The sequence below is a fragment of the Oryctolagus cuniculus genome, chromosome 1 (genome assembly GCF_051225735.1).
Source record: "Oryctolagus cuniculus isolate XC-2025 breed Fujian yellow rabbit chromosome 1, ASM5122573v1, whole genome shotgun sequence".
Classification (NCBI taxonomy): Eukaryota; Metazoa; Chordata; class Mammalia; order Lagomorpha; family Leporidae; genus Oryctolagus; species Oryctolagus cuniculus.
In genome coordinates this window covers 136495553-136523246 of record NC_142867.1, presented here as the reverse complement: position 1 = coordinate 136523246, position 27694 = coordinate 136495553, and the positions used below count along the sequence as shown (strand labels likewise).

Below are 27694 nucleotides of genomic sequence, written 5' to 3'. Positions count from 1 at the left end.
TCACCTTCTCCCTCCACCTTTTTAATTTTTTGTTTCCTGTGACACTTCACCTCTGGAATGTTCAGTAAGATGCATTTATATAATATTTGTCTCTTGTTGTATTGATGATCTTACCTCCTCCATAGCTATGACAAATGTCGTTTTTAGAAGAAAGAATTTCATATTGTTGTTTAAACTGATGTGTCTAGGTGTCTGATCAGTGCTTGGCACAAGGCAGATACTCCATAAATATTTTTCTGCTTTTCAAAAAGTTCCCTTGTTTCTGTGGTATATAAGCATTATTTTGTACATGAAAAGAAAATTGTTATGAATTTGTATTGTGGCTTAATATTTTGTTTTTCATTAGTGAAATGAAAAGATACTCTGTCTTGTCTATCTGTAAAGATTTCAAATGTTAGATTTCTGAAGCAGCATATAAAATGAATATGACCTTAGTTTTGCTAATATATTTTAATATTTGCAGTTAAAAGATTGAACTTTTTTTTTTTTTTAAGGGCTATGATTTAATCTCCAGAGAACCAAAGCCTTTTGTGTTTGAGGGAAAGGTACGAGGTCCTATTGTTGTTCCTACGGCTGGAGAGGAGGCGTCCGGGAGTTCAGGCAGTTCGAGAAGAGGAGCTGCTGTGCAGGAGAATGTGTCACCTAGAGGAGAGGAAGGTGATAGGAAACCCGCCTCGATGGATGTTGCAAAAGAAGATACAAAAGACAGTGGCCGGACGCTACAGCCGCCTCTCGGTGATGAGAGCAGAACTGTTTCCTCAACCCATGGCTTGAACAATGACATCGTGAAGGCCTTGGACAGGATTACCTTGCAGAATATGCCTTCCCCAGCAGCCCCAGGGGTGAAGAAGGACTACAACCTCCCGCTCACTGTCCTCACGTGCACGAAAGTCTGTCCGCACGTGGCCACCTGTGGCAATGTCCTCTTCGAGGGAAGAACAGTTCAGTTCGGGAAGCTGTGCTGTGCGGGAGTTGAAACCGAAGACGATGAGGACACCGAGTCTAACTCCTCCGTGGAACAGGCGTCCGTTGAATTGCCGGACGGGCCAACACTCCATGACTCAGACCTCTATATCGAGATTGTGAAAAATACAAAGTCTGTCCCAGAATATTCAGAGGTGGCTTATCCTGATTATTTTGGTCACATTCCACCGCCCTTCAAAGAGCCAATTTTGGAAAGGCCTTATGGTGTACAAAGGTGAGTTGCAGGTTTCTTCCCCTTCTAAATAAGGTGAAATTGCTCTAAATTAAAGGTACTATGATTTTGCATCCTGCTTTGAAAATTTTGCATTGTGTTCAAACTGTCCTTGTGGGTGGAATTTATTTTCTAAGTTCCTTGTTTATTCAAATGAAGCCAGAATAGTAAACATGGCCATTTAACAATTTAGACATTTTCTGTTTAGACTGAATCTTAAAAGTATAAAAGTGGATTATTTAATGATCTTTGAGTAAATATTACCTTGGTAAATCATTTGAACTTGATTTAGGTATGTGATTTTTAAAATAGGCTATAAAGGAAAGAATATGGACAGTACTGTTTTCTTGTAAAATTGGACAAAATTTAAATTATGTTTTTATTTGAGAGACAGAGTCAGGGAGGCAGAGCCCCCATCAACTGGTTCATTTCCTGAATGCCTGTGACTGCCAGGGCTGGGCCAGGTTGGAGCTGGGGGCCTGGAATTCAGTCTGGGTTTCCTTCCTTGGTGGCAGGACTCAACTAATTCAGCCGTGACCTGTGCCTCCCAGGGTCTGTATTCGTGGGAAGCTGGAACCAGGAGTGGCGCTGGTGCTTGAAGCCAGCCACTCCTGTATGGGAAGTGAGTGTGTCTACTGGTGTCTTTACTGTTAGGTCAAATACCTGCCACAGATCCGGAATTTTAGGTGGAAATAGACAATGCAGGGGTGCCATCTTGTCTACAGAAGGCACTTCCTGAATTATAAGTGTTCTTTAAACCCTGAAAGCAGCTAAATTTCCTTATTACATTGCCTCAAACCGAAGGTGTCCTCTCCTCTTTCTAGCCTTACCAGCCTAGGGTTAGAACGGAGAGGACTGTGGGACAGTGATGGGACTTTTTTATGAGTCTTTGGTTTTCAGCCTTTTTTGTGTGTGTGTGTGACAGGCAGAGTTAGACAGTGAGAGAGAGAGACAGAGAGAAAGGTCTTCCTGCCATTGGTTCACCCCTCCAGTGGCCACCGCGGCCGACACGCTGTGCTGATCCGAAGCCAGGAGCCAGGCGCTTCCTCCTGGTCTCCCAAGCGGGTTCAGGGCCCAAGCACTTGGGCCATCCTCCACTGCATTCCCGGGCCACTGCAGAGAGCTGGCCTGGAAGAGGAGCAACCGGGACAGAACCAACGCCCCGACCGGGACTAGAACCCGGGGTGCTGGCACTGCAGGCGGAGGATTAGCCTAGTGAGCTGCGGCACCAGCCTTTCAGCCTTAATTTTTTTTTTTTTTTTTTTTTTGACAGGCAGAGTTAGACAGTGAGAGAGAGAGAGACAGAGAGAAAGGTCCTCTTTCTGCTGGTTCACTCTCCAAGTGGCCACTGGCTGCCGTGCTATGGCCGGCTTTGCACTGATCCAAAGCCAGGAGCCAGGTGCTTCGCCTGGTCTCCCATGAGGTGCAGGGCCCAAGCACTTGGGCCATCCTCCACTGCCTTCCCCGGGCCACAGCAGAGAGCTGAACTGGAGGAGGAGCAACCGGGACAGAATCTGGCACCCCGACTGGGACTAGAACCCCGGGTGCTGGCACCGCAGGTGGAGGAATAGCCTAGTGAGCTGAGGTGCCAGCCCAGCCTTAATTTTAACCACTGAGAGTCCAGTCCTTTTTGTTTCCCATCATGGATCTCATGTTCTGAAAGCCTTCATCAACCAACTCTCTTAATACTATGCTAATTTATGTAAATTATGTTAATAAGGGACATAAGAGCTTCTAGAAGATTCCTTGCTCCACATTGGATAACCAGGGCCAACCCTGTTTGGGTGATACAGTCATCGACATGGAAGGAAACTTGGTGTTTTGCTGATGTAGCCTTACTGTGGGGAAGTGTGTGCTGGCCTGCAGTAGCTGGCAGACCACTGTGAGCCCTCAGGTGTCCTTCTGCGGAGGAGGAGCCCCTCCCGCAGACCTGTGAGCGTGCTCCTCTGAGCAGGTGCTCCTGATGGGCTTTGTTTGTCCTTGCCTGACCTGTGTTTCCCATGTGGCCCACGCTGCACTTCCTCCGTCCTCTGCTTGGGGCTTGTCCTGATGGCTGAGGAGTTTACAGAGACTGAGGATTACTGTCCCCTTCAGCAGCTCTTTCCTCACCTTGTCTCTGAAACACAGCTGTTAGAGTTCCCCTGCAAGGTCTGTTCCACAGATCAGAGTCCAGCTCTTCCCTCACATTGGGCCGCCTGTGGGACGTTTCCGGAAGTGACTGACTGTTGTTTAGCTGCGTGTGTACAGTGTCATGAACCACCAAGCTTGTCTGCTAGCCAAACTGAATCTTTAAGAAGACTTTGACACTGTGAGATGAACACTGTGAGGAAGGAGTTGGCGTGTGTGTTTTGAAGAAGGATGTGCTGATGTGCAAGTTAAAGTATAACAGAGAGGAAGCTCAAGGCAGCAAAAACACAGTCAGAAATCACCTGCTGGCCTGTGCTTGTTCTTAGAAAGTTTGCAGAGAGAAAAAACAGAATTTGGCCCCAGAATACTTTTTTTTTTTTTTTTTGACAGGCAGAGTTAGTGAGAGAGAGAGAGAGAGAAAGGTCTTCCTTCCGTTGATTCACCCCCAAATGGCTGCTACAGCCAGCGTGCTGCGCCGATCCGAAGCCAGGAGCCAGGTGCTTCTCCTGGTCTCCCATGCGGGCGCAGGGCCCAAGCACTTGTGCCATCCTCCCAGAATACATTTTAACATTGAGGGATTTGTGTTTCTCCATAAGTTTGAAGCATTTCTTTTCTTGTAGACTTCCCTCTTGATTTTCATAACCTTGATGAAAATATTATTTTGCCATCTGACTTGTAGGTGAAGAAATAAGTTATTTCTGAAGCACCTGAAAGCCTTTTTCTGTTAGTTTCTCATCATCTATTTTGTGAAGTGGTGACTATAACCAACTTTGACGATTTTATACACTGTATTGCACAGAATACCTTTTATCGTACTTGTGCGTTCTCATGTCATATTTGCCAGAATTTCCACAGGAAACAGATGTTTGATATGAGGATAAATCTAGCCATATTTCAGTATGGACCTTTGTGCCTGAGAGTGATTAGGTTGATGGGGGATGAAGCTTCATAGTTCAACGAAGCAATAAGATTCAGTTGAAATTATTTAGATATGTAGAACTTTCCTCAATAATGTTAACTTAGCTATAGCTACTATAAAAATATTTTTATTTAGAAATGTTTATAAATTGTACAGTATGCAACAGGGTTATGCCTTTCCCCTCCTTAGTTTACATATGAGGAGTATGAACTTTTTTATTTTAAATTTTATTTATTTATTTGAAAGGCAGAGTTAGAGAGAGGCAAAGGCAGAGAGAGAGGTCTTCCATCTTCTGGTTTACTTCCTGGATGGCCACAGTGGTCGGAGCTGTGCTGATCTGAAGCCAGGAACCCAGAGCTTCTCCGGGTCTCCCACGCGGTTGCATGGGTCCAAGGACTTGGGTCATCTTCTACTGTCCTCCCAGCCACAGCAGAGAGCTAGGACTTGAACTGGCGCCCATATAGGATGCCTGTACTGCAGGCGGTGGCTTTACCCACTGCGCCACAGCTCCGGCCATGAGCAGCATGGTCTTGATGCTCAGAGGTGTATATCTTAAAACCTCCTCTTGTCTTTCACTTTTTTACCCATTATTTTTGAATAATGGGCAGGAAGTCTTCAGAATTGCATACTCCTTTAAGTAACACTCGTTCACGATTGGGAGAACAGATGTGTAGAGCAGCAGTACTTGGACAGTTGGAGTAGACTTGCTGAGCGAGGTGGGCCGTGTGGTACGCTGAGACAACTTGGCAGCAAGGAGACTCTCCAACAGCAACTCCTAGACTTGGCTCTCCCACAGACTCTGTGTGAGTGGGAGCAAATAACTTCATTTTCTCCAGATACCAATTCGCTCAACTAAAAGCAGAGAATTAGATTAGTGTTTTTCAAATTTAACTGATACTCTTTAGTAACCAATATTTAAAGAGAAAATAATAGCGTGTCACACGTAGTACAACCAAGTGTCATTTCAAACCTCGTTTTATTTCACAGCTCTTCCTCTGTGGTTTTTAAATTCATTTCTTACTTACTGATCATCATCTGACAAGTTTGATAGTCATTTGCGGCCCTTCTGCTTCCAAACCTAAAATATTTGTTCACGGGGACTGGCGTTGTAGCCCCGTGAGTTAAGCTGCTCCTGATCTTGGACACCCCATTTCAGCTCCGGTTTGAGTCCTGGCTGTTCGGTTTCCAGTCTCGCTCCCTGCTAGTGCACCTGGGAAGGCAGGGGAGGATGACCCTGTGCTTGGGCCCCTGCCATGCAAGTGGGAGACGCGCATGGAGTTCCAGGCCCCTGACTTTGGCCTGGCCCAGCCCTAGCTGTTGCGGACATTTGGGGAGTGAACCGGTCCCTTTGCCTCCCTCCATCCCTCATTCTGTCACTCTGGCTTTCTATAAAATAAAATCTTAGCTTTTTTTTTTTTTTTTACATATTTAACTGTTTAAAATGATTTAGAGAAAATTATCATGCAAATTATATGAAATCCACGTAAGTATCCACAAGGTAAATACGTGCTTACTTTGAAATATGTTGTCTGTGGCTGTGTTCCTCCTAGAGTGGCAGAGTTGAATAGTTGTGACAGTCCATATGGCCCGAAAAGCCTAAAGTATTTCCTGCCTGGTCCCCCACAGGAAAAAATATGCTGACCCTTGAAGCTAGGTAGTCCTTATGATTCAGATATGGGCCAGATCATAGGTATTTCTAAAGCACTGATTAATGGCTTATTTTTGGAATACATGGAGATGTTGACTATAGTTTGTTTACGTGCATAGTCTTCTAGAGCCTCTATTTTTTTTTTTAATAAAACAATGATGAACATTTTGTGAAGTACTTGCTGGTTTCATTTTAGTCCCAATGGCGTGGTAAATGAATGCGGATTTAGTGTTTTAGTGCTTTCAGAGAAAGGAAGCTTAATACTCCTTAAAATTATTCAGTAAAATGTCTTTTTGCTATTTGATTTTCTGCTGGGTGGTTCTCTTTCTTGTGTGCAGTCACTAATCTTTTTAAAAGAAAGTTCAGTACAAAATGAGTAACACTGCATTGAAAAATCTCTGCTGAGACTTAGCTGCATGTAGCCTAGCAGTTAAAACTTCTGTACCGGGGGTGGAGTACCGATGTTCCATACCTGGCCCCAGCTCTTTACTCCAGGCTCCTGCTAATGCAGACCCTCGGACGCAGTGATGATGGCCCAAGTAACTGGGTTTCTGCTACCCATGTGGGAGACCTGGGTTGGGTTCCTGGTTCCCACCTTATGCTTGGCCCATGCCTGCCTACTGTGGTCATCTGGGAAGTGAACCGCTGCATGGGAGGTCTCTTTCTGTCTCTTTCCTAGTTTCTCAAGTAAATACATTTTTAAAAATTTTGGAAAGAACAAACCACCTAATCTAGAAGGGAAGAAGTCTACTATAACATTCAGATCTTATAGATAATATGCTAAGATTTAAAAAATTTTTGTTGTAATCATATTGATGATGTAAACTCTTATTGTTGGTTTAAGTTAGATTTGAAAATCAAACTCAACTCATTTTAAACTGTTTAGGATTTTTATGCATTTTTCCTTTTCTTCATATTGCATAAAATTAAAACATGAGAAAAAGAAAGAAGAAAGATTAACTGGAATTAGCATTTTTGATTTTCTATTATTTCCTCATGTCTCAAAAGATTACATTTTATATATGTATTAAAATTATAATTTAATACATACTGCCTGTATTCAGGGGCATTGAAGGTATTGCTGAAAATGCATTCATCTAAATAAAGTGAAAAGGAAATTCAGTGACTCTTAACCACAAAATGTGTCCAACTTCATACGAAATAAAAGGAATGCAAAATAAAATGTACAGAGATACCATTTCCCACCTAGCAACTAGGAGTTTAACAGCACATTCTATGGATGAGGCTGTGGGAACAAACACACCTTCCTAATACATTCAGGGCGATAGTGTTCATGGTAATCCCTTGGAGGACAGTCTCTCAGGGACTATCAAAGTCAGTAGTACAGATTTCCTCACACTTGACCTCACATCCGGGAACTTATGGGGTACATTGATCTCCTAAGTCACATACAACTACACACACACACCCCACCTATGTATGAAATGGTGTGCCAGGTTTTTATTGCAGCGTTATTTTGAGATTAGATACAGCTCAAATGCCCATCAATCAGAGACTAGTCACAAATTATTGCGTATCCATTTTATGATGACTATGCCATGGTTGAAAACCGAAAAGCTGTCTGCACTAATGAAGGAGCTCTTACGATGGACTATTAAATGAAATAAGCAGGGTGCTTGTTTATGGCATTCTAGGCTTTGTATTCCAAAGACAGAAAGTAATTTAAGTGTGCAGTTTCCAAAAATAGCATCTGAAAGGAAAGTAACAAAAGGCAGATACAGATTGTGTTGAAAATGAAACTTTTTTTCATTTTCTACTTTATGCCATATTTGATTTTTGTGTATAAACTTCTGCCTGGGCTAGCCCGGGCTAGCCGGGGCTGTTGGCCATCTGGGGAGTGAACCAGTGGCTGGAAAATCTCTCTTTCTCTTTGTCTCTTTTCTTTTACTCTATAACCCTGACTTTAAAATTAATAAATAAATCTTTACAAAAAAAAGTTTGTTTCTCTAGAAAGAATTTGGTATTTTAAAGTTATGACATTGAACCTAAATCAAGAATTTACAGCTTAATTCTTTGACACTAAGTCTTTTTTTCCTGATAGACTGGTTTGTTAGTAATGAATTATTTTGTGGAGAATAAATTTTTTTAATTCAAAATTTTATTTTCATTTTATTTGAAAGATGAGACAATTGCATACACAGAGACATTGACAGAGAGACAGAAACAGAGAACCACAAGGAGATCTTCCATTTGCTGCTTTATTTTATTTTTTTTATTTGACAGGTAGAGTTATAGTCAGTGAAAGAGACAGAGAGAAAGGTCTTCCTTCCATTGGTTCACTCCCCAGTTGGCCGCTACTGCCGGTGCTGTGCCAATCCGAAGCCAGGAACCAGGTGCTTCTTCCTGGTCTCCAATGCGGGTGCAGGGCCCAAGCACTTGGGCCATTTTCCACTGCCTTCCTGAGCCACAGCAGAGAGCCATACTGGAAGAGGAGCAACTGGGACAAGAACCCAGCTCCCATATGAGATGCCGGCGCTGCAGGCAGAGGATTAACCAAGTGAGCCATGGCGCTGGCCCCCCATTTGCTGCTTTAGACCCCAAATGCATGCAACAGTCAAAGTCAGGACCCAGGAACTCAACTGAGGTCTCCTATAAGGATTGCAGGGGCCCAATTACTTTATCCGTCATCTGGAGAATAAAATTAAAAGTATATTATGCTTAACTGTTTAGTAGATTAAGAATTTTATCATTGTACTGTATTTTTTCAGTGTTCTTTTTCATTTGTTTATCACACTTCTTAGTGTTTTCCTAATAATTTTTAATTCTTCAATTAGAATAGGTTCTTGGCTTATTTTGAATTTAAGATGACACCATGATGTTAGGCACATTTCTAAACTCTGTGGGAGTACAGTATCTCTTAACCACAGGGAAGTACTTTTGTGCAAGAGACTAGTTTCACGTTTGTCCAAAGTGAAGGAGACTTTCAGGATTTAGTGTGTTCCTGAGATTTTATTTTCACCATTTTTTTTTTTTTTTTTTTAACAGGCAGAGTGGACAGTGAGAGAGAGAGACAGAGAGAAAGGTCTTCCTTTTGCCGTTGGTTCACCCTCCAATGGCCGCCGCGGCCAGCGCGCTGCGGCCGGCGCACCGCGCTGATCCGATGGCAGGAGCCAGGAGCCAGGTGCTTTTCCTGGTCTCCCATGGGGTGCAGGGCCCAAGCACCTGGGCCATCCTCCACTGCACTCCCTGGCCACAGCAGAGGGCTGGCCTGGAAGAAGGGCAACCGGGACAGAATCCGGCGCCCCGACCGGGACTAGAACCCGGTGTGCCAGCGCCGCTAGGCGGAGGATCAGCCTAGTGAGCCGCGGCGCCGGCCTATTTTCACCATTTTGACAGACTTTTTTTCTTACTCTGTTTTCGATGAATCTAGAAACCACAGTTCTGATCGGCTTCCCCTGTCTCCAGCTGAAACTAGCAAACTTGTGATTTCAGTGAGTGCACACAGTGGGCTTCCTCTTTAAGAACAAGTTAACACTGGAGAGGTAGCTTTGCTCTAGCAGGGTCTTGGGCCAGTCTACCTGGAGTTCCAGGCATTTGGCTTTGGGATTCAGCTATGGTTTAGTTCTGTCTGGTGATTGTTATCTTTGTGGACTTCAATATTGAAGGGGACAATTTTTTTTGAAAGATTTATTTATTTTATTTGAAAGTTAGAGTTAGAGATAGGAGAGGGAGATGGAGAGGGAGAGAGAGAGAGAGAGAGAAAGTCAGTCTTCCATCTGCTGGTTTACTACCCAGTTGGCTGCAACGGTTGGAGCTGCGCCAATCTGAAGCCTGGAGCCAGGAGCTTCTTCTGGGTCTCCCACGCGGGTGCAGGGGCCCATCTTGGGCCATCTTCTACCGCTTTCCCAGGCCACAGCAGAGAGCTGAATCGGAAGTGGAGCAGCCGGGACTTAAACCGGCGCCCATAAGGGATGCTGGCACTGCAGGCGGTGCCTTTACCTGCTACACCACAGCACTAGCCGCGCTGGGGAAGATTGTGGGTCCTGTGGGCGGCTTGGTGGCGGGATTTTAGGAGTTTTCCGGTTTGTGTCCATTTCATTGGACTGATGCAGGGGATCTGGCCTGGGGAATCCTGAAGGGATACCTTCACTCCCTGATGGGTGTTTGTTTCCTTTCCCTACCGCAGGAGAGGGGTGCGTTGCAGAACACACAAGCTGACTGCCAATTGCCTTTTAGCTAAATTCCACATAGATGTGGTTTTTGAAAGGGAGAGTGACAGAGACAGAATCTGTGGGTTCACTCCCAGGTACCTTCAACAGCTGCAGCTGGGCCAGTTTGAACACAGGCGCCCAGAACCCAGTGTGGGTTTTCCATGAGGATGGCAGGGACCCATGTACCTGAGCCGTCAGTTGGTGCCCCCCAGGGTGTGCGCTGGCAGGAAGGTAGAATCAGAAGGGGAGTAGCCGGGACTCCGACCAGAGACTGCATTATGGATGTCCCTGTCCTAAGTGGTGTCTTATCTCCCTCTTTTGTTTACAAAAGTCTCCTTCTTACTGCTTGTAATAATGCGTTGTTATGTATACAGAGTGATTTGCCAAAGGGTTAGGTAGTGGATCCATGCCATTTTTATGTAGAAAGTTGTAATAGAAGGGGTGAGCATTTGCCACAGTGGTTTAAGACTCAGTTTGGGGCCAGCGCCGCGGCTCACTAGGCTAATCCTCCACCTAGCGGCGCCGGCACACCGGGTTCTAGTCCCGGTCGGGGCGCTGGATTCTTTCCCGGTTGCCCCTCTTCCAGGCCAGCTCTCTGCTGTGGCCAGGGAGTACAGTGGAGGATGGCCCAAGTGCTTGGGCCCTGCACCCCATGGGAGACCAGGAGAAGCACCTGGCTCCTGCCTTCGGATCAGCGTGGTGCGCTGGCTGCAGCGCGCCAGCCATGGCGGCCATTGGAGGGTGAACCAACGGCAAAAGGAAGACCTTTCTCTCTCTCCCACTATCCACTCTGCCTGTCCAAAAAAAAAAAAAAAAAAAAAGACTCAGCTTGGGATACCTGTATCCCATATCATGGTGCCTAGGTTCCAGTATCAACTGGGCTTTTGATTCTGGTTTCCTGATAAAGCCTACTCTGGGAGGCAGCAGGTAATGGCTCAAGGTCCCTACTGGGAGACCCAGATGGAGTTCTAGGCTCCTGACTTCAGCCTGGCCCAGCCCTGGCTGTTGCAGGCCTTTGGGCAGTGAACCAGCAGATGTAAGATCTCTTGTCTGTCTCTTGCTGTCACTCTCTGTCTCTGTGCTTTTCAAATAAATTAATTGATTACTAAAAAAAGTCTTAATACACATTGAAGGTTTTTGTTTCTGTTTTTACTGTTGGACTTGTGGTTATATTCTACATGTCTGTTTTCTAGAATGAGACTGATAAATATTGATTATTGTCTTGTTATGTATTGATACTTTTTTGTACATGAAATACATAGATGGAAGAATGCTCATTTTGAGAACTTTTTATTATTTTTCATCCAACACTTGTGTATAAGCTTTGCATTGGTGCATAATAATGAACTTTGGACATATTTTTATGATTTCAGGACAAAAATTGCCCAAGATATCGAGAGGCTGATACATCAGAGTGATATCATAGATCGAGTGGTGTATGACTTAGATAATCCAAAGTAAGTGTGATTTTTAAAAAAACTTATTTTACTGCAACATTCTAACAGCTAAGAAATTGTAGCGGACATTCTTTTAGCTTATCTTCCCTGCGTGTTCCTTTTTTGGCAGGGATTTATGCTAAGGGTAAATCCTGCTTGTTTACTTGAGTCTCTCACGAGCTTTTGTTTGCTTTTTGGTGAGTTGTTAATGGGGTTAAGGTAAAGGTCACGAAGCGGTACTGTGTTCTTAAGCTGGAATTCTGTGCCCTTGCACTGGAGGTTTCCTGTGCCTTTTTAGTGCTAATAGATGATATTCTCTGTTTCTAAATTAATTATAATATTTTCATCTGAGAATGGTTTATTAGAATTATTGTTAGGGCATAAACGATTTTAAAAATAAGTCTGGCCTTTTCTTAAGATAGTGAGGCAAAAGTTCTTACACCAGTACAAGCATACAAGGAAGTCTCTAACTAATTATAAATGATTTTTTTGTCTATAAACAATAGCCAGAGTTGGTACTTTACATCTGTTTGTTAGGTTTTTTGGTATTGAAAGTAACGAGGAAGGTGATGTGGCAATAGTGTTTAAATGCAATGTATTTTAATGTACTTGCTTTAAAATTTTTATTTAGTTACACTGTTCCAGAAGAAGGAGATATTTTAAAGTTTAACTCCAAATTTGAATCTGGGAATCTACGTAAAGTAATTCAGATTAGAAAGTAAGTCATTTCAGATTTTCTTATTTTGTGTGCGTATTTGTGTGTAGAAGTTTTTCGAATTTTCATTAAATTTCTTTGTCTTCTCTTTTCAGAAATGAGTATGATCTTATTCTGAACTCAGATATAAACAGTAATCACTATCATCAGTGGTTTTACTTTGAAGTCAGTGGGATGCGGCCAGGTGTTGCTTACAGGTTTAACATCATTAACTGTGAGAAGTCCAACAGTCAGTTTAATTATGGTAAGACAGTTTTTGTTCCCAATTGAGAGGGCCTATAAGCATCATAACTGTAGAACAGACGTTTAAAAAAACCATTACTTTTTTTTAATGTTTCAGTATCTTTTGTTTTCTCTAGTTCGCAAAATTCAGATGTTTATTATGCAAAATTTGAAATAGGTTAAGCTTTGATTTTCTGATGAGAAGAGTTATTGCTGTATAGCCAAGTGCTTTAAAATGTAATAGGTATAGTTAATTACATCCAAGTTGAATAGACCAAAAGACTTATGATGTGTGCTCCAGTGCTTCCATCTGATCATGTGATTTTTCTTCTTTAGCCTAATTGATTGCTTTTTGAATACTGAACTTTTTTTTTTTTTTAATTTATTTATTTACTTGAGAGACACAGTTATTTACTTGAGAGCCAGGAGCTTCTTCCTGGTCTCCTATAAGGGTGCAGGGACCTAAGAACTTAGGCCATCTTCTACTGCTTTCCCAGGCCATCAGCAGGGAGCTTAAAAGGAAGTGGAGCATCGGGGACTGGAACAGGGGCCCATATGGGATGCCGGCAGTGCAGGGGAGGGTTAACCTACTCTGCCAGCCTACTCCGTGCTGAACCCTGAGTCAGCCTTTTAATCTGTGGAATAAAACCCACTTGGTTTTCATGGCTAATATTTTGTTATGAATTTTTGTATTCATACTCAGCGTGATCTGTAGTGTTTTCTTTTGGTACGGTATCTGCTTTGGATATCATAGTAGTGCTCGTAGAATGAGTTGAGGAATAGTCAAGTATTCCCCTTGTGCTTGTACAGAATTGGTGTTAATTCTTAGATGTCTGGTAGAATTCTCCAGTGACACTGGTAATCTTTTAAGCTAGGAATTCAGTTTCTTTAATAGTTTCAGAGCTGTGTTGTGGCAGTTTGTGCTTTTTGAGAATTGGTCGCTTTTCTCATCAGATGCATGTGTAGGGTCGTTTGGAGCAATCTCTTACTCTCCTGTTAGGTCCATGGAGTCCGCAGTGAGAGCCCCTGGCTCATTCCTCCCAGTGAGAATTTGTGGCTCCTCTCCTTTCTGGTCAGTCTTCCGGGGATTTCCTGGTTTTATGGACATTTTCAAGGGTTGTTTTTTCTCTACTATTTTTCCTTACGCGACTATCTTTAAGCAACTTTGGTAATATGCCAGCAAAAATCTTAAATATATGTAGCCTCATTTAAGGCTTTTTTGTTTAGTACTTTAACAGATATAAAACTAAGGGCTGTTGGTCACACGTTTTGTCTTTGTAGTCAGGCATGTCTGTGGAAAGTAATATAATTGTATACTTCACACCAACATTTAAAAATTGAAACCTTAAATGTCAGGTACTTAACCTGAATATAGCAATTTTTTGTCTGTAAAATAAGATTTTTTTTCTGGTATATATTAAAAAATCTTACATTTGCAGTTGAGGAGAAATTTGTATTGTGTGTGATGAGTTCCAAAATCTCAAGAGATCTCAATCATCTGAAAGAAAAGACTTAAACAACTGAGGCGTGATAATGCTATGTTGTCTGTTTCAAAGGAGTCCTCTAGGTTGTTGAAAGCATGAGTGTCTTGGTACTCTTTAAGAAGGCGTTTCTGAAAAATTAATATTTCCAAAAGAGGTTGTTCCTACCTGTCATTGCGTATGTGGAAAATAGAAATTGTATACTCTAAAATTAGGGATACGAGCTTAATCAGATTCATTTATTTAATGCAATAATTATAGGAAGATAATGTAGCATATATATCTAGCTTAGTTATAAACACTTTTCAGATATTTAAATGTTTTAAATTAATTTTAAGTGGTTTATAATTTTAAAGTATGTATTTAAAGTATGTATTTTTACTAAAGTTTCTTCAGTGGTTATGTTGGTTTGTTTAATACTGTTATGAGTATTATTGATGTAGTCTATTTCACATTCTTGATTTTTGTGAGTTTAGTGAATAACTACCAATCATTGCACGTAATATTTCTCAGAAACTTTTATTAAGTGACCTTCACCTTTCATATAAAAATAATCACATATAATGATCATCAAAATTAATAAATCTTATGTTTTCCATATTTAACTCAAAAGTAGGTGTTAACATTTTTAGGCATAATATTTTTGGAAGACAGAAGAATAGTTAAATTAATTTTATTCATATTTTGGGTATTTCTCAAGAGTAAAATATTCAGCCAGATTTATACTTCATATGTCCATGTAATTTTCAAATAGTGTTACAAATAGATATTTTTATTAATAACATTTATTTATTAATTTAAAAGATAATACTCTACACTTGAAACTTTATTAAATGTTTTAAACCTGAAAATTAGAAGTGTGCATTTGGAGCAGTGCTTCCTGATTAAAAAAAGAAAGAAAGATAGAAAAATACTTGTACCTCCATGTGGTAGATAGAATAATTTCTTCCTTTAGTGTCATTTGAAATTTTAAGATTCTGTAACTAAATCTAAATCAAAGCAGCGGGACAGATGGTTGCTTTATTTTTAAATTTCCTCTCCTACTTCCCCTTTCTCCTTTGGTATTCTTGTATGTATATATCACATTTTCCAAACCGACTTTGTAGAGAATTTGGAAAACAGAATGGTCTTAGGAATAAAATTAAAACTATTGACAATACAGCACCCAGAGATAATCATCTGTCGGTTCCCACCAGCTAAAATAATGCTGTGTATGATCTCTGCATACACATAGTCAGGTACCTGCTGTTCAGAATGAGAGCCATAACCAGGTAATTTTGTATTCTATATTTTAATCAAATATTATGTTGTCAGCAATACTTTTCTGAAGCAGGGTTTTAATGGACATCCAGTGGAGGTGTGTTGTAATTTATTTTTTCAAAACTTTGTTAGGCATTTATTTCTAATTATTTTCTATTTAAATATTACTTAGATGAACATTATTATACTTATATTTGTGTATGTAATTTCTTAGTTACAAGTTCATGGAAGTGGAATTTCCTCATCTGTGTGCCCTCTAGACATACATCTTTTTTTTCTGATTACAAAGCAGTGGAAACTAAGAATATATTTGAGATTTAGCAAGATTAAAACAGTGTGGAGAAGAAACTAGGTAGGAAAGAAGAGAACATCCAGACAACCAATCTTTAATACTTGCTGTCTGTCTTAGTAAACTGACTCACATAATTTTACAATTAAATTTTACCCTTTTATAGATTTGAGGTTGCAGTTTGAAAACTCGTTTGCAACACTGCATTTTTTAAAGCTACACAGTCATTTGCAAAATTTTCCCCTCTGTCCTTAACTATTATCCAGCAACGTTGTAAATAATATCTGTGTAATAGTGTGTAGTAAATCTATTGAATAATGTGTAATAAATGGTAACAGATTGACAGAAATTTAAGTCTATGGCAGCATTTCAGAATTACAAGCTGTCTTGAAGTAGATCTCCTTACTTATACTTTGCCATGAATTCCTAGAAAGAGAATTTCCCATTGAGAGTGAACAGACGTTGCTGAGAATCAGGGGGAAATGGGTCCTTTAGTTCACCCTGTTGGATGGATGTTTGATAGTAGGCTTATATTTGATTTCATCCATCTGAATTTATTTAGATATCTTCTGTGAATTGGGATTTAAGTTAATCCTATTCTTAGTAAAGTAGCTTTGACTGAACTTTCTCTAATTCATCAGAGTTTAGAAATGCTGCTTTAATGAATTTATTGAGTTGTCCAACATCTCACATTTATAACTCATTTGCCGCTGCGTACCTGACCACAAGTAAAAGAAGGGTGGGAAACATTGCTTAGAGACACCATGCCTTGTTTCTCTGTTAGCAGGTACAGCAAATGGTTAGATTAGTACACACAGATTAGAAATTGGTTGATAAGTGGTCACACACCCTGTCTTGCGCGGAGTTCCTCACATTTTGAATTTGAGTTGAGTCATTCTGTGTCCCTGTTAGGTTGTAATATCACAGTTCTCATAAGCTATGATCCTAAGTGCCCACTCATATTTGGGAACTATTTGTTGCCCTAGTACCATTTTATTTTTAAATTATTTTGACTTTATAATGTAGCTTAATATTCTGTCATTTTTTTTCAAAAACTTTTTCTACTCATTTTTTTCTGAACAGTTTATTCTAAATACCATTCACAACAATTTTATCAAGTGCCAAAAATTTCCATTGTAGTAGATTTATAGAATAATTTGGAGAGGATTTTTAAAAATTTAAGTTCTGCTACCTAGGATCATGGTATATTTTGTTTTTCAATTATTTTGTGCCCTCACCTAAGTTTTTTAGTTTTGTTTTTATAAGTTTTCTATATTTGTATTTATATTTATTCTTAAAAGTTTTTAATATGCTTTTTGATGTTATTCTTAAAGTGTTCTCTTCTATTTTAAAACCTAATATTGATTTATTAATTTACTTGAAGATTAGTCTCAGTACTGAACTTTTTATAACTTCTCATGGCTCTACTGTGGATGTACCTAGAATTTCTGTTTTTCATGGTTATATTGTGTGTCTTTCATTACTTCATTGTTTACGGATAGAACCTTTGAGAATTAAAGGTTCTAAAATTAAAACAGCATTGGACAGCCTTGATTTATTTTTTTTAATGAGAATGCTACTAGTATTTACATTAAACATGTTAACTCTTATTTAGAGATAGATATTCTTTCTCACATTAAGAATTTCTTTTTACTTGGTTTTAAAAGTCAGTTACTTTATTTTTCATATTTGTCAGTATATATAACTGTATAATGCCATTATATGTTGGTGGATTGTATACTATTAATAATGTTCCCATCATTAAACCATCCTTGAATTTCAGAAATAAGGCCGCTTGCCACATGGATTGATCTTTTAACATACCATTTCTTTGTTAGTATTTTGTTTAAAAAGCTTTGCCTTGTTGTTAGTATTTTGTTTAAAGGTTTTATCTCACTAGTCATGAGGTAGAGAAGTTTCAAGTAGCAGAGATTTTTGTATGTGGCATTTTCAGTATGTGTCTTTCTTTCTTTCTTGACTTAAAACACGATTTTGTTTTATTATTTTATTTTTATTATTTTTTACTTTTTAAAATTTATTTTTATGAGAGGGGGAGAGAGAGAGAGAGAGAAACACTCCCACCCAGCAGTTCACTTGCAAAGTATGCCTATTAACAACCAGGCCTGGAGCCAGAGCTGTGAGCCAAGAACTTGATCCAGGTCTCCCACATGAGTGGCAGAAATCCAGTCACTTGAGCCATCATGCTAACTCCCAGGGTCTTCATTAGTAAGAAACTGGAGTTGGGAGTCAGACCTGGGCATTGAACCCAGGTACTCTGTTACAGGATGTGGGCCTCACAACCCTTTAACTAAACATTTGATATTGTTTTAACATTTTTAAAAACCAAGCTCTTGGGACCAATGCTAGGCATAGCAAGTAATACTACTGCCTGCAGTGCTGGCATCCCATGTGAGCACTGGTTCAATTCCCGGCTGCTCCACTTCCAATCCAGCTCTCTGTTACGGCCTGGGAAAGCAGTAGAAGATGGCTCAAGTCCTTGGGCCCCTGAACCCATATGGAAGACCTGGAAGAAGCTCCTGGATCCTGGCTTCAGATTGGTCCTGCTCTGGCTGTTGCAGCCAATTTGGGAGTGAACCAGCAGATGGAAGATCTCTCTCTCTCTCTGTGCCTCTGTAACTCTGTCTTTCAAATAAATAAATCAATCTTAAAAAAAAAAAAATAACAAAACCAAGCTCTTATTTTTTTTTTGTTTGATGATCAAAGCATTTTAAGTTTTGCATTTGCTCCTTTTTACAACTCTGTATTCCCTTCAGATTTTAATGGTAAAGTCGCTTTGTTTTATATTTCTTCTAATTGTTTGGAGTGTTGATATCCTTCCATTTTTGACTTAAGAATTATTTAGGAAGGGATTTGTTATATTTTTAGTTGGAATTATTTTGTTTGAACTTTTCTCATTATTTTCAAATTTTAACCCATTTTGTCCTCAGGCATATAGAACGTATCATTTGCAATATTTTTATAATTTAATATCTGGCTACTTCTTGTTTTCATAGACACTTAGAAAGTCATGTGTAATCTTTGTAGGCAGCATAATTTTTTAAAAATTAATTTTATTTATTTGAAAATCAGAGAGACAGAGACAGAAAGATCTTTCATCTGCTAGTTCACTCCCAAATATCCACAACATCTGGGGCTGGGTTGGGCTGAAACCAGGAGCCTGGGACTAAAGTCAGGACTCCATCACGAGTGGTGGAGAACTGAGTACTTGAGCCATCACCTGCTGCTCCCCAGGGCAGCAGGTGTTAGCCAGAAGCCAGAATCAAGAGTAGAGCTGAGACTTGAACCCAAGCATTCTGATGCGGGGTGTGGGTAGCCCACCACTTAACAAAGTGCTCACCCCACAGCATAATTTTCATAGAAGACCACACACCCACACACACCCAAACATGGAAAATAACATGTTCATAGATCTGAAGAATTAATATAATCAAAATGTCCCTACTACCCAAAGCAATTTACACATTCAGTGCAATCCCAATAAAAATTATAAGGACAATCTTCACAGAGCTAGAAAAAACAATCCTAAAATTCATATGGAACACAAAAGACCCCAAATAGCCAAAGCAATTTTAAACAATAAAAATAAAGCTGGAGGCATCACAATACCAGATTTTAAGACAAGTCTGTATAATCTGAATAGCCTAGTACTGGCACAAAAATAGACATGTAGATGAATGGAAAAGAATAGAAACCCCAGAAATCAACCCACACATCTACAACCTACAAAAGAGCTGAAATCATTCCCTGGAAAAAGCATTCTCTTCAACAAGTGGTGTTGGGAAAATTGTATTTCCAAATGCAGACGTTTTAAACAAGACCCCTACCTTAAACCTTGCAGAAAAATTAACTCACAGTGGTTCAACAATCTGAATTTTAATCCTGAAACTATCAAATTATTAGAGGAAAATATAGGGAAAACACTGCCAGACATTGGCTCAGGCATAGACTTCTTGCATAAGGCTCCAGAAACACAGGCAATAAAAACAAAAATAGACAAATTGAATTTTATCAAGTTAAGAAGCTCTGCACAGTGAAGGAAACAACAAAGTGAAGAGGCAAGTGACAGACCGCAAACTATACTTCCATTAAAGGATTAATATCTAGAATGTATAAGGAGCTCAGGAAATTCAACAGCAACAAAACAATCCAGTTAGAAATGGGCAAAGGATATGAACAGGCAATTTTCATAGGATGAAATACATGAAAAAAATGCTCAGGATTGTTGGTTATCTGGGAAATGAAAATCAAAACCACAGTGAGGTATCACTTCCCTCCAGTTAGAATGGCTATTATTCCAAAAATCAAAAAATAATAAATGTTCAGTGAAGTTGTGTTTGAGATAGGTACCTGAATACACTATTGGTAAGAATGCATATTGGTTGAACTATTATGGAAAACAGAATGGAGAATGGATCTACCATATGATCCACCTATCCTACTCCTGGGAATATATCCAAAGGAAATTAAATTAGCATATGAAATACTTGCACACCCATGTTTATGGGTTATCAGTTCACAATAGCAAAGATATGGAATCAACCTAGATGTCTGTCTGGGTAAAGAAAATGTGATCTATATACATGATGGAATATTACTCAGCCGTAAAAAGAATGAAATCCTGACATTCGCAACAAAGTGGATGCAACTGGAGATTGTTATGCTAAGTGAAATAAGCTAGACCTAGAAAGGCAAATGCCACATTTTCTGTAATTTGTGGAAGTTAATATATAAAATATAAAAATTATGTGGATATCTTATCACTTGGTACTTAGTTATAAATTTTGTTTCACCAAATCATAAAAAAAAAGTTCTTGGTTTTTTCTTACTACTCATGCCACTTCAACCCTTCTGTGCCCAATTGTGTGATAATTGGCCCACACATTGCAAGTCTCCTGTTCTTCAACATCACAGCTGGATGTCCTACAATTCAGTTACAGCACCACCTGGAATTAGAGCAGACCTGGTGGGTTAAGGGCATAGACACCCACCAACCCCCAGTTCTACCCCAACTTCAGATGCTGGTTGGAAGTAGTGATTCCCCAGGTTACCACACTTCATGTGTCTGAATTGACTACAGATCAGAGGTTCCCACAATCCCCTCTTCAGGCTGGGTGATTGTTTACGACGATGGCTCCCAGAACTCAGGAAACTTGTGGGTTCATTGACTGATTGTAAAGGATACGGGTGAACAGCCACATGAAAGGTATATAGGGTGGAGCCCAGAGGGCCCCAAGTGTAGGAGCATCTTTCCTTGGGGAGTGGGGGTGCACCACTCTAATGACGTCTGGAAGGATTAATCAACTCAGAAACTCCCTCTCTGACCCGAATACCTGTTTTTTTATAGCTCTGATGATCACTCCATCTCCAGCTCCTTTCCTCTCCCTGGAGGATGTGGGGTGGAACTGAACGTTCCAGGCTTCCAATGGTGATTGGCCTTTCTGCTGACCAGCCCCTATGCAAGGAGCCAAGTAGAACCAAAGGTGCTCCTATTACCCAGGGTATTCTGAGAGATTTATTTAGCAGCTGTTTGTCAGGAACCCAGGTCAAAAACCAAATATAGTGGTAAAAAACTCCCAGCACTCCTGCAACTTACAAAATGACAAGTATTTTAGGAACTGTACACCAGGAGCTGAGATCACTGACCACATCTTGGGGCAAAAGGTTCTCCTAGCACCCTTGTCACATGATACATCTTAAGTCTTTGAGGAGCTTTGTGTCAGGAACTTGGGGGGCAGATAGCAAGATGTACCTACGCTAATTTCACATTTAGTTGTGTAGATTTGTTCATCCAGTTTTCTTTTTAAAAATGTTTTACTTATTTATTTTAAAGGCAGCATGACAGAGAGAGAGGAAGGGAGGGACAGAAAGAAAGATTTCCATACAGTGAGTCACTCTCCAAATGCCCACAACAGCTAAAATTGGGTCAGGCTGAAGTCAGGAGCTGGGAACTCCATCCAGGTCTCCCATGTGGGAGGCAAGGGCCCAAGCACTTGGACCATCGTCTGGTGCCCGGCAGGTGCATTGGCGGGAAGCTGGATCCAAAACATAGGCGGGATTTTATCCCGGGTGTTTCTGTCTGGAAAAATGCAGGTCTCCCAGGTAGTGTTCTGGTCTGCTGTGTTACAACGTGCATCCTGTTCATTCCGTTTTTTGAATCCTGGTTTAGTCTGGCTTTCTCTATCCTCCTAACAGTTAAATTCGGCCGTTCTTCAGTTCTCTTGTGTTCCTGTCCCACATTTCAAATTTTTTTCTCTTATTTTGATGCAGTATTATTTGGAAAAAGTATTTGCAGTTTTTCTGTCTTCCTGCTGTGTTTACCTTTTTATAGTACCTAAAGTATTCACATCATCTCACCCAAGATCTTTAGTCCTGAATTCTATTTTATGTTGTTTTCAGTTGAATTTGTGTGATGTTTTGAGTTTTCTTTGCCTTTGGTTTTTGTAGAGCTGAATTTTGATGTTTGACTTTTTTTCTTTTAATAGGTGTTTTTAACCTGTTTAAAGTTGTCTTATATTGCTATTTTTGGTTTCTTATGCTTTCTGTTTTTTTACTTCTTTACTTTTTTTTCTATTTGTTAATCTTTAATGGACCTCAAGTGTAGTGTGACATTTCTCTTAGCTGTGGAAGCCAAAAAATGTAAAATCTATAAAAAAATCCCAAAATTAGATCATGAGACATACTCTGCGTTGGATTTCTCTGTCTTATTCCATCTGTCTTAAGCTTAGTAGAGATTCTTCTCATTTTCTAACATGAAATTGCTTGTTGTGAGTTCTTTTTTTATTCCCATGCAATTGTAGGTATTTAGGAAGTAAGTAGAAACTAAAGAGGCTGTTCAAGTAGATGTAATTTTCTTAGGAAAATCTGCCATTCGATTTGTGTGGTTAATATAGCATAAAGCAAATCTTGTTTTGTCTTAACATCAGTACAATTAGAAGAATAAAGGGACCAATAAATCATAACTAACCCATGTATAATTAACCCTGTGGCCATCAGGTCCCTTTTGAATTCATTCTGGGGGTGGTGCTGAGGACCCTGGGAAATGCCTGCTGTGGAAACTTGTCCACACGATTGAAGTTCACAGGATTGCAATGAGGACGTAATACTTAGAAGCAGCTGTCTGCCGGCGTTCTCCTGCACTTGATGAGCGCTTGGTGGTCGAGGGAGTCTTTAGGTGTTGGTTGGATGGTGGAATATGTGCCTAATAGAGGCCGTGTTCTTTGGCAGTGCCCTCTCCTGGCCACTCTTTTCCTTGAGATTTTTTAGGTGATTCTGTTAAATACTTGGTTTTCTCACAAATGAATGATCATCATGTTAAGCAGTTCACAGCATTTACATTTGTTGCTTTGTTCTTATTTCTGAAGAGAGTGCTGCCTTTGAATGCTGAATGTGAGAGTGTAGGCTCCCTCCAATAATGTGCCACATCTCCTCTTACCCTCCCCCTCCACCCATTCCTTGAAAAGGATTTACTCAAAGTACCACTAGATGGCAGTCTTGACTTTTTAGTATCTGGAAGCTTTAGTAGCAGGCTTCTCTCTCACGTTCTCTCTGCCTTCTCTCAGATATATGAGGATTTTAATTACCTTCTTGCATAAATTGGATGCATTTGGAACCAGGCAACAATGCAGAAATTTGGATTCTAGGTTGTGCTGTTCCAGCCCCAGGCTCACATTAGAGAATTCCATACCTCCGAGATGAGCTGTCTCTGGACCAGGGGAGTCTTCTCTGTCTCCCCAGACCGGAGCGGTCTCCTTGACAGATGTTCCTCATAAATTTCTTTCTTTCGGTGGACTTTTTACAGATTTATGTTATGTGTGTGACTGATGAATACCCTTCCTGGCAACACCCCCCCCCCCCACCTTGTTTATAAGCTCCTTGAGATCAGGAATGGCGCTCCTGCTGTTGACTGTGGTCAGCATTCATACCATGGCATTTAGTAGATGTTCAGGCAGTGTTTGTCCAGTGCATGAGGCAGTGGTTGAATGCACTGTGGAAAAGATCCCACTGGGGACATAAAGTGAGCAGGCACAAAATAGATGTCAACGAGATCCCAGTTCCATTTGTAATCATCAAGTTTCTCTGAATATTTTACTATGAAATAATTTCAAATTTAAGGGAAAGCTGTACGCGTTATCCGGGTGGTCCCGAGCATCTGAATTGATGCTGCATTGTCGTAGAAGGCTTCGGGCATATTTTCTACCCGAATTTTTCCATATAGTGGCATTTTTCCGTAGCACTACAGTGTAACTCTCAGGATCCGGAAATTACCATTGATATCGTGAATTCCTTCTAATCATGAGACCCATGTCAAGGCTCCAGTTTTTCCTCAGTCTGAGAATTTAGCTCCAAACCACATTCGCAGCCTTTGAAATTCGTGGCCTTCATGCTTTGAAAATAGGCCTGTTTTGTAGAACGGTTCTCAGTTTGGACTTGCCTCGTGTTCCTTATGGTTTGATGTAAGTTATGCGTCTTTGGCAGGAATATCACAGAACCGATGTGTTCTGGTGGCACAGAATTTTCTTTTGTCCCATTTCTGATGTTAACTTGCTTAAGTTGGGGGGTACTAGGGTTTCTCATTATAAAGCCACCCTTTTTGTTTTCGTAATTAGCTTGTATTTTACATTTCAGTATTTTGAGACTTTATAACTATCTTGTGCCTGCTCAAGCTTTCACTTTATTAATATTCATATAGACTTGGTTTCTGCCTGTACTCAGTGGGTTAATCTGTTGCTATCATTATTTATTTTGATGCTCAGGTTGGCCAGGCTTTAACCAGTAGGCTCCCTTTCACATTGGTTCTTGCCATGTCCCTGTTATTTCTTCGGAGTGTCCTTGATTTTGGGCTCAAGACACATAAGGATTCCCTTGCCCCTCCCCCTGCCCCAGTCTGAAGTCAGCCATTGGACTGTTGCTGCTTCTAAGCAATCCGGATGAACGTGGACAGTTCCAGTTAGGGATAAGAAAGGCAAACATCGTGTATGTGTTCCAGCGAAACTGCTGATTTTTAGCTATAAAGAGAAAAATCTGAACATCTTTGACTTTAAAAGAGTGAATTACTTGAAATAACAACAACAACATGTGACATCCATTGACTCTTTACCATGTGCTTGCCAGGCCTTGTTCTAAGTGCTAACACATATAGTGCTTTTAATTCAACAGCAACCAACCAGCAAGGTTGTTACTCTGATTTTACAGGAGAGAAAATGGAAGCGTAGAGGGTTAATAACACATCCAAGGCTAGTGGTGAAGTTAGAATTCAAGCCCTGGTGGTCTGTTTGTGGATTGCATGGGCTTAATCACCATGTTGTCCTGCGTAGGGAAAAATTAAACTAGTTTTGGATGACTCATCAGTGGTGCTGTAAGCTGGAAGACAGTCAGGTGGCCTTTGCAACATCTATAATTTGTTTGTCCCTGCCAAAAATGGCATGTTGGAGTATATAAGAATTCAGAAGATAGACTGCCTGATCCTTCTCTGAGAAAGATCGATGAGCACAAAGTCGGCAGATATAAGACTTGCTACGTATAATTGTGTTAACTGAAAATGTTTTAAGAGGGTAATGTGGGAGAAGTGAAAATCAGCTTGTCTTGGCATAATGGCTTTCATCTGGTGTAATGTTAGAAAAGCATCAGTTGGTCATGACTTAAGGATGGGAAGTGGAATTGGAAAGTACCATAGAAAGCCTCCGTGTTAAGGAAGAAGAAAAGGAAGTGTGAGGAAATGCATCCAAGCCAGTGAAGGAGGAAGGTAAAGGAGAAGAAAAGCATTTAGTAAGTAGTAGAAAGAAACTAAGATGGAGGAAATAAGTAGGTTACCTATTAGGGTTATGGACAGAAGGCCCATGAGCATTTGCCCATAGGATAAAATAGCATACGGACTGCAAAAAATATCACAAAACAAATGGGGGGAGGGCTAAAATGTCTGCGAGTTGAAGTGTTTGATGAAGTGTGAAAGAATTCATTTGTAAAGGACCCTGGGAGCAGTTTTTTGGAGGGAGTATGTACCTTCGCTTTGTAGTAATCTTCTTTAGGTTCATGAAACATTTAAAGTTTGTTATATATTTTGTTACAAAGAAGATACTGATTTTTAAAAAAATCTCTGCAGGGGCCAGCATCATGGCCCAGCGGGTTAAGCTGTTGCCTGCAGTGCCAGCATTCCGTATGAGTGTCAGTTTGAGTTCTGGCTGCTCTGTTTCCCATTTCCCACTTCCCAGTCAGCTCCCTGATGATGCTTTTGGGAAAGCACGGGAGGACAGCCCAAATGCTGAGCCCCTGCCACCCTTGTGGGAGACTGGATTTGGAGTTTCAGGCCTTTGGCTTCAGCCTGGCCCAGCCCAGCCCTGGCTGTTGTGCCCATTTGGGGAGTGGACCAGCAGATAGAAGATTGATCTCTCTCTCCCTTTCTCTCTCAACCCCGCCACCAACTCTGCCTTTCAGATAAATCTTTAAAATTTTTAAAAAACTCTACAGATGTCATTGCTTATGTACCAAAATATTATTAGGGATCAACAAAAAAAAATGATTAAAAATTTGGCACTTGGAAATTATATACTCTTCTTTAAAAAAGTCCAGGAGACAAAATTTAAATCTGCTGTTGCAGATTATCTAGAACAATGCTAATGCAATAGCCACCAGCTACATGTGGCTATTTAAATTTTTTCTTCTTTAAAAGTTTTTTTATCTTTTATAAGAAATTTTAACAGATACAAAAATCCTGATTATTTGTGGGGTACTGTGTGATGTTTCGTTGCATATATACTTTGTGTAATATCCAATCAGGGTAAAGTTATTTTTCCTTTTAAGCATTTAACATTTCCTTTTAAAGAGAAAGCATCCAAAATCCCATCTTCTAGATTTTTTTAAGAGAAAAAATATAGAGAAAAATACCATGCAGTAGAACCCCAGAACTTCTTTTTCCCATCATTTTTTGCATTTAAAATTTAACATTTTATTTCAAAATATTTTAAATTTATAAAACAAAAATTATGAAGGGTGATACAAAGAGTCCCCATGTACCCCTCACCTCATTTTCCTGTTAACATTTTATTATTATCTTTGTCACAATAAATAGCCTTAGTCAGCTTCCTCTGTTGTTTTTTTACTCCATACTTCCTTTGTCTTTGCCTCCTCTCCTGACCTCTACTCATTAACATTCTGTGTGTAGATTGAGGGCCTTGTTGTTTGTTTTCTTTGTTTAATTGTGGCTGCCACTATAGGGAGGACATGTGGTATTTATCTTGCTGTGTCTGGTTAATTTCAATCAACACCATGTCTCCAGCTCCATATATTTTGCTGCAAATGACAGGATTTCATCCCCAGAACTTCCTACTCCTAGCTAATCATAGCCTAGTACCTGTCAATCAACCTTTCCCCACCACTTCCCTCCCCAGCCGCTGGTAACTGCCATTGTATTTTCAGCTCCTATGAGATCACCTGTTTTTTTAAGTAAGATCACGTGATATTTGTCTTGTTTCACCTACCATGATGACCTCTGGTTCCATCCATGTTGCCGCCCATGAAACTATTTCATCCATTTTTGTGGCTGGGTTAGTATTGCCCTGTGTATGTACCACGTTGTCTCTGTCCCTTTCTTGGTTATTGTGAATAGTGCTGCAGTGAACACGGTAGTGCAGATGTCCCCAGCAGACTGACTGCACTTCCCCTCCATAAACGCCCAGGAGTGGCACTGCTGACTCATATGACAGACCCCCCTCCCTTTTCTTTTTGGTGAGGAACCCTCCATACTGTTTTACACGATGGCCACGCTAATTTACACTCACCAGGAGCGTGCAGTCTTCCCTTACTCCACGTCCAGGCCAAAACTTACCTTTCATCTTTTTCATGGTAGCCCATCTCATTGAAGTGAAGTGGTTTCTCACTGTGGTTTTGATTTGTATTTCCCTGGTGGTTAGTGATGTGAAGTGTGTTTCCATGTACCTGTTGGCCATATATATTTCTTCCTTTGAGAAATGTCTGAATCTGCCTATTTTCGAATTAGGATTTTGTTTTTGTTTTTGGTTTTCTATTGACATTCTTACATATTTAGATCTTAACCCCTTATTACATGTTCATACTGCTTGCAAATATGTTCCTCTACTCTGTAGGTTGTCTCTTTACTCTCTTGATTGTGTCATTTGTCTTGCAGAAGCTTTTTAGTTGGATGAAATCCTGTTTGTCTGTTTTTGCTTTTGTTTCCTGTGCTTTTGAGATCTGAC

At 40.3% G+C, this 27694-nt stretch overlaps 1 protein-coding gene across 25 annotated transcripts in view; it reads left to right on the top strand.

Annotated features, from left to right (window-relative positions):
* The window catches only part of AGTPBP1 (ATP/GTP binding carboxypeptidase 1), a 182910-nt gene that overhangs the window by 103012 nt on the left and 52204 nt on the right, over positions 1–27694 (top strand). For all 25 annotated transcript variants that reach the window (XR_016222756.1, XM_070049197.2, XM_070049205.2 and 22 more), the window contains 4 exons: positions 495–1198; positions 11435–11518; positions 12129–12215; positions 12308–12456. Coding sequence is in view for 24 of the 25 variants with exons in the window: in XM_070049197.2 (XP_069905298.1) it covers positions 495–1198; positions 11435–11518; positions 12129–12215; positions 12308–12456 (1024 nt within the window). In the remaining variant the exon portion in view is untranslated. The remainder of the gene's footprint in view (positions 1–494; positions 1199–11434; positions 11519–12128; positions 12216–12307; positions 12457–27694) is intronic.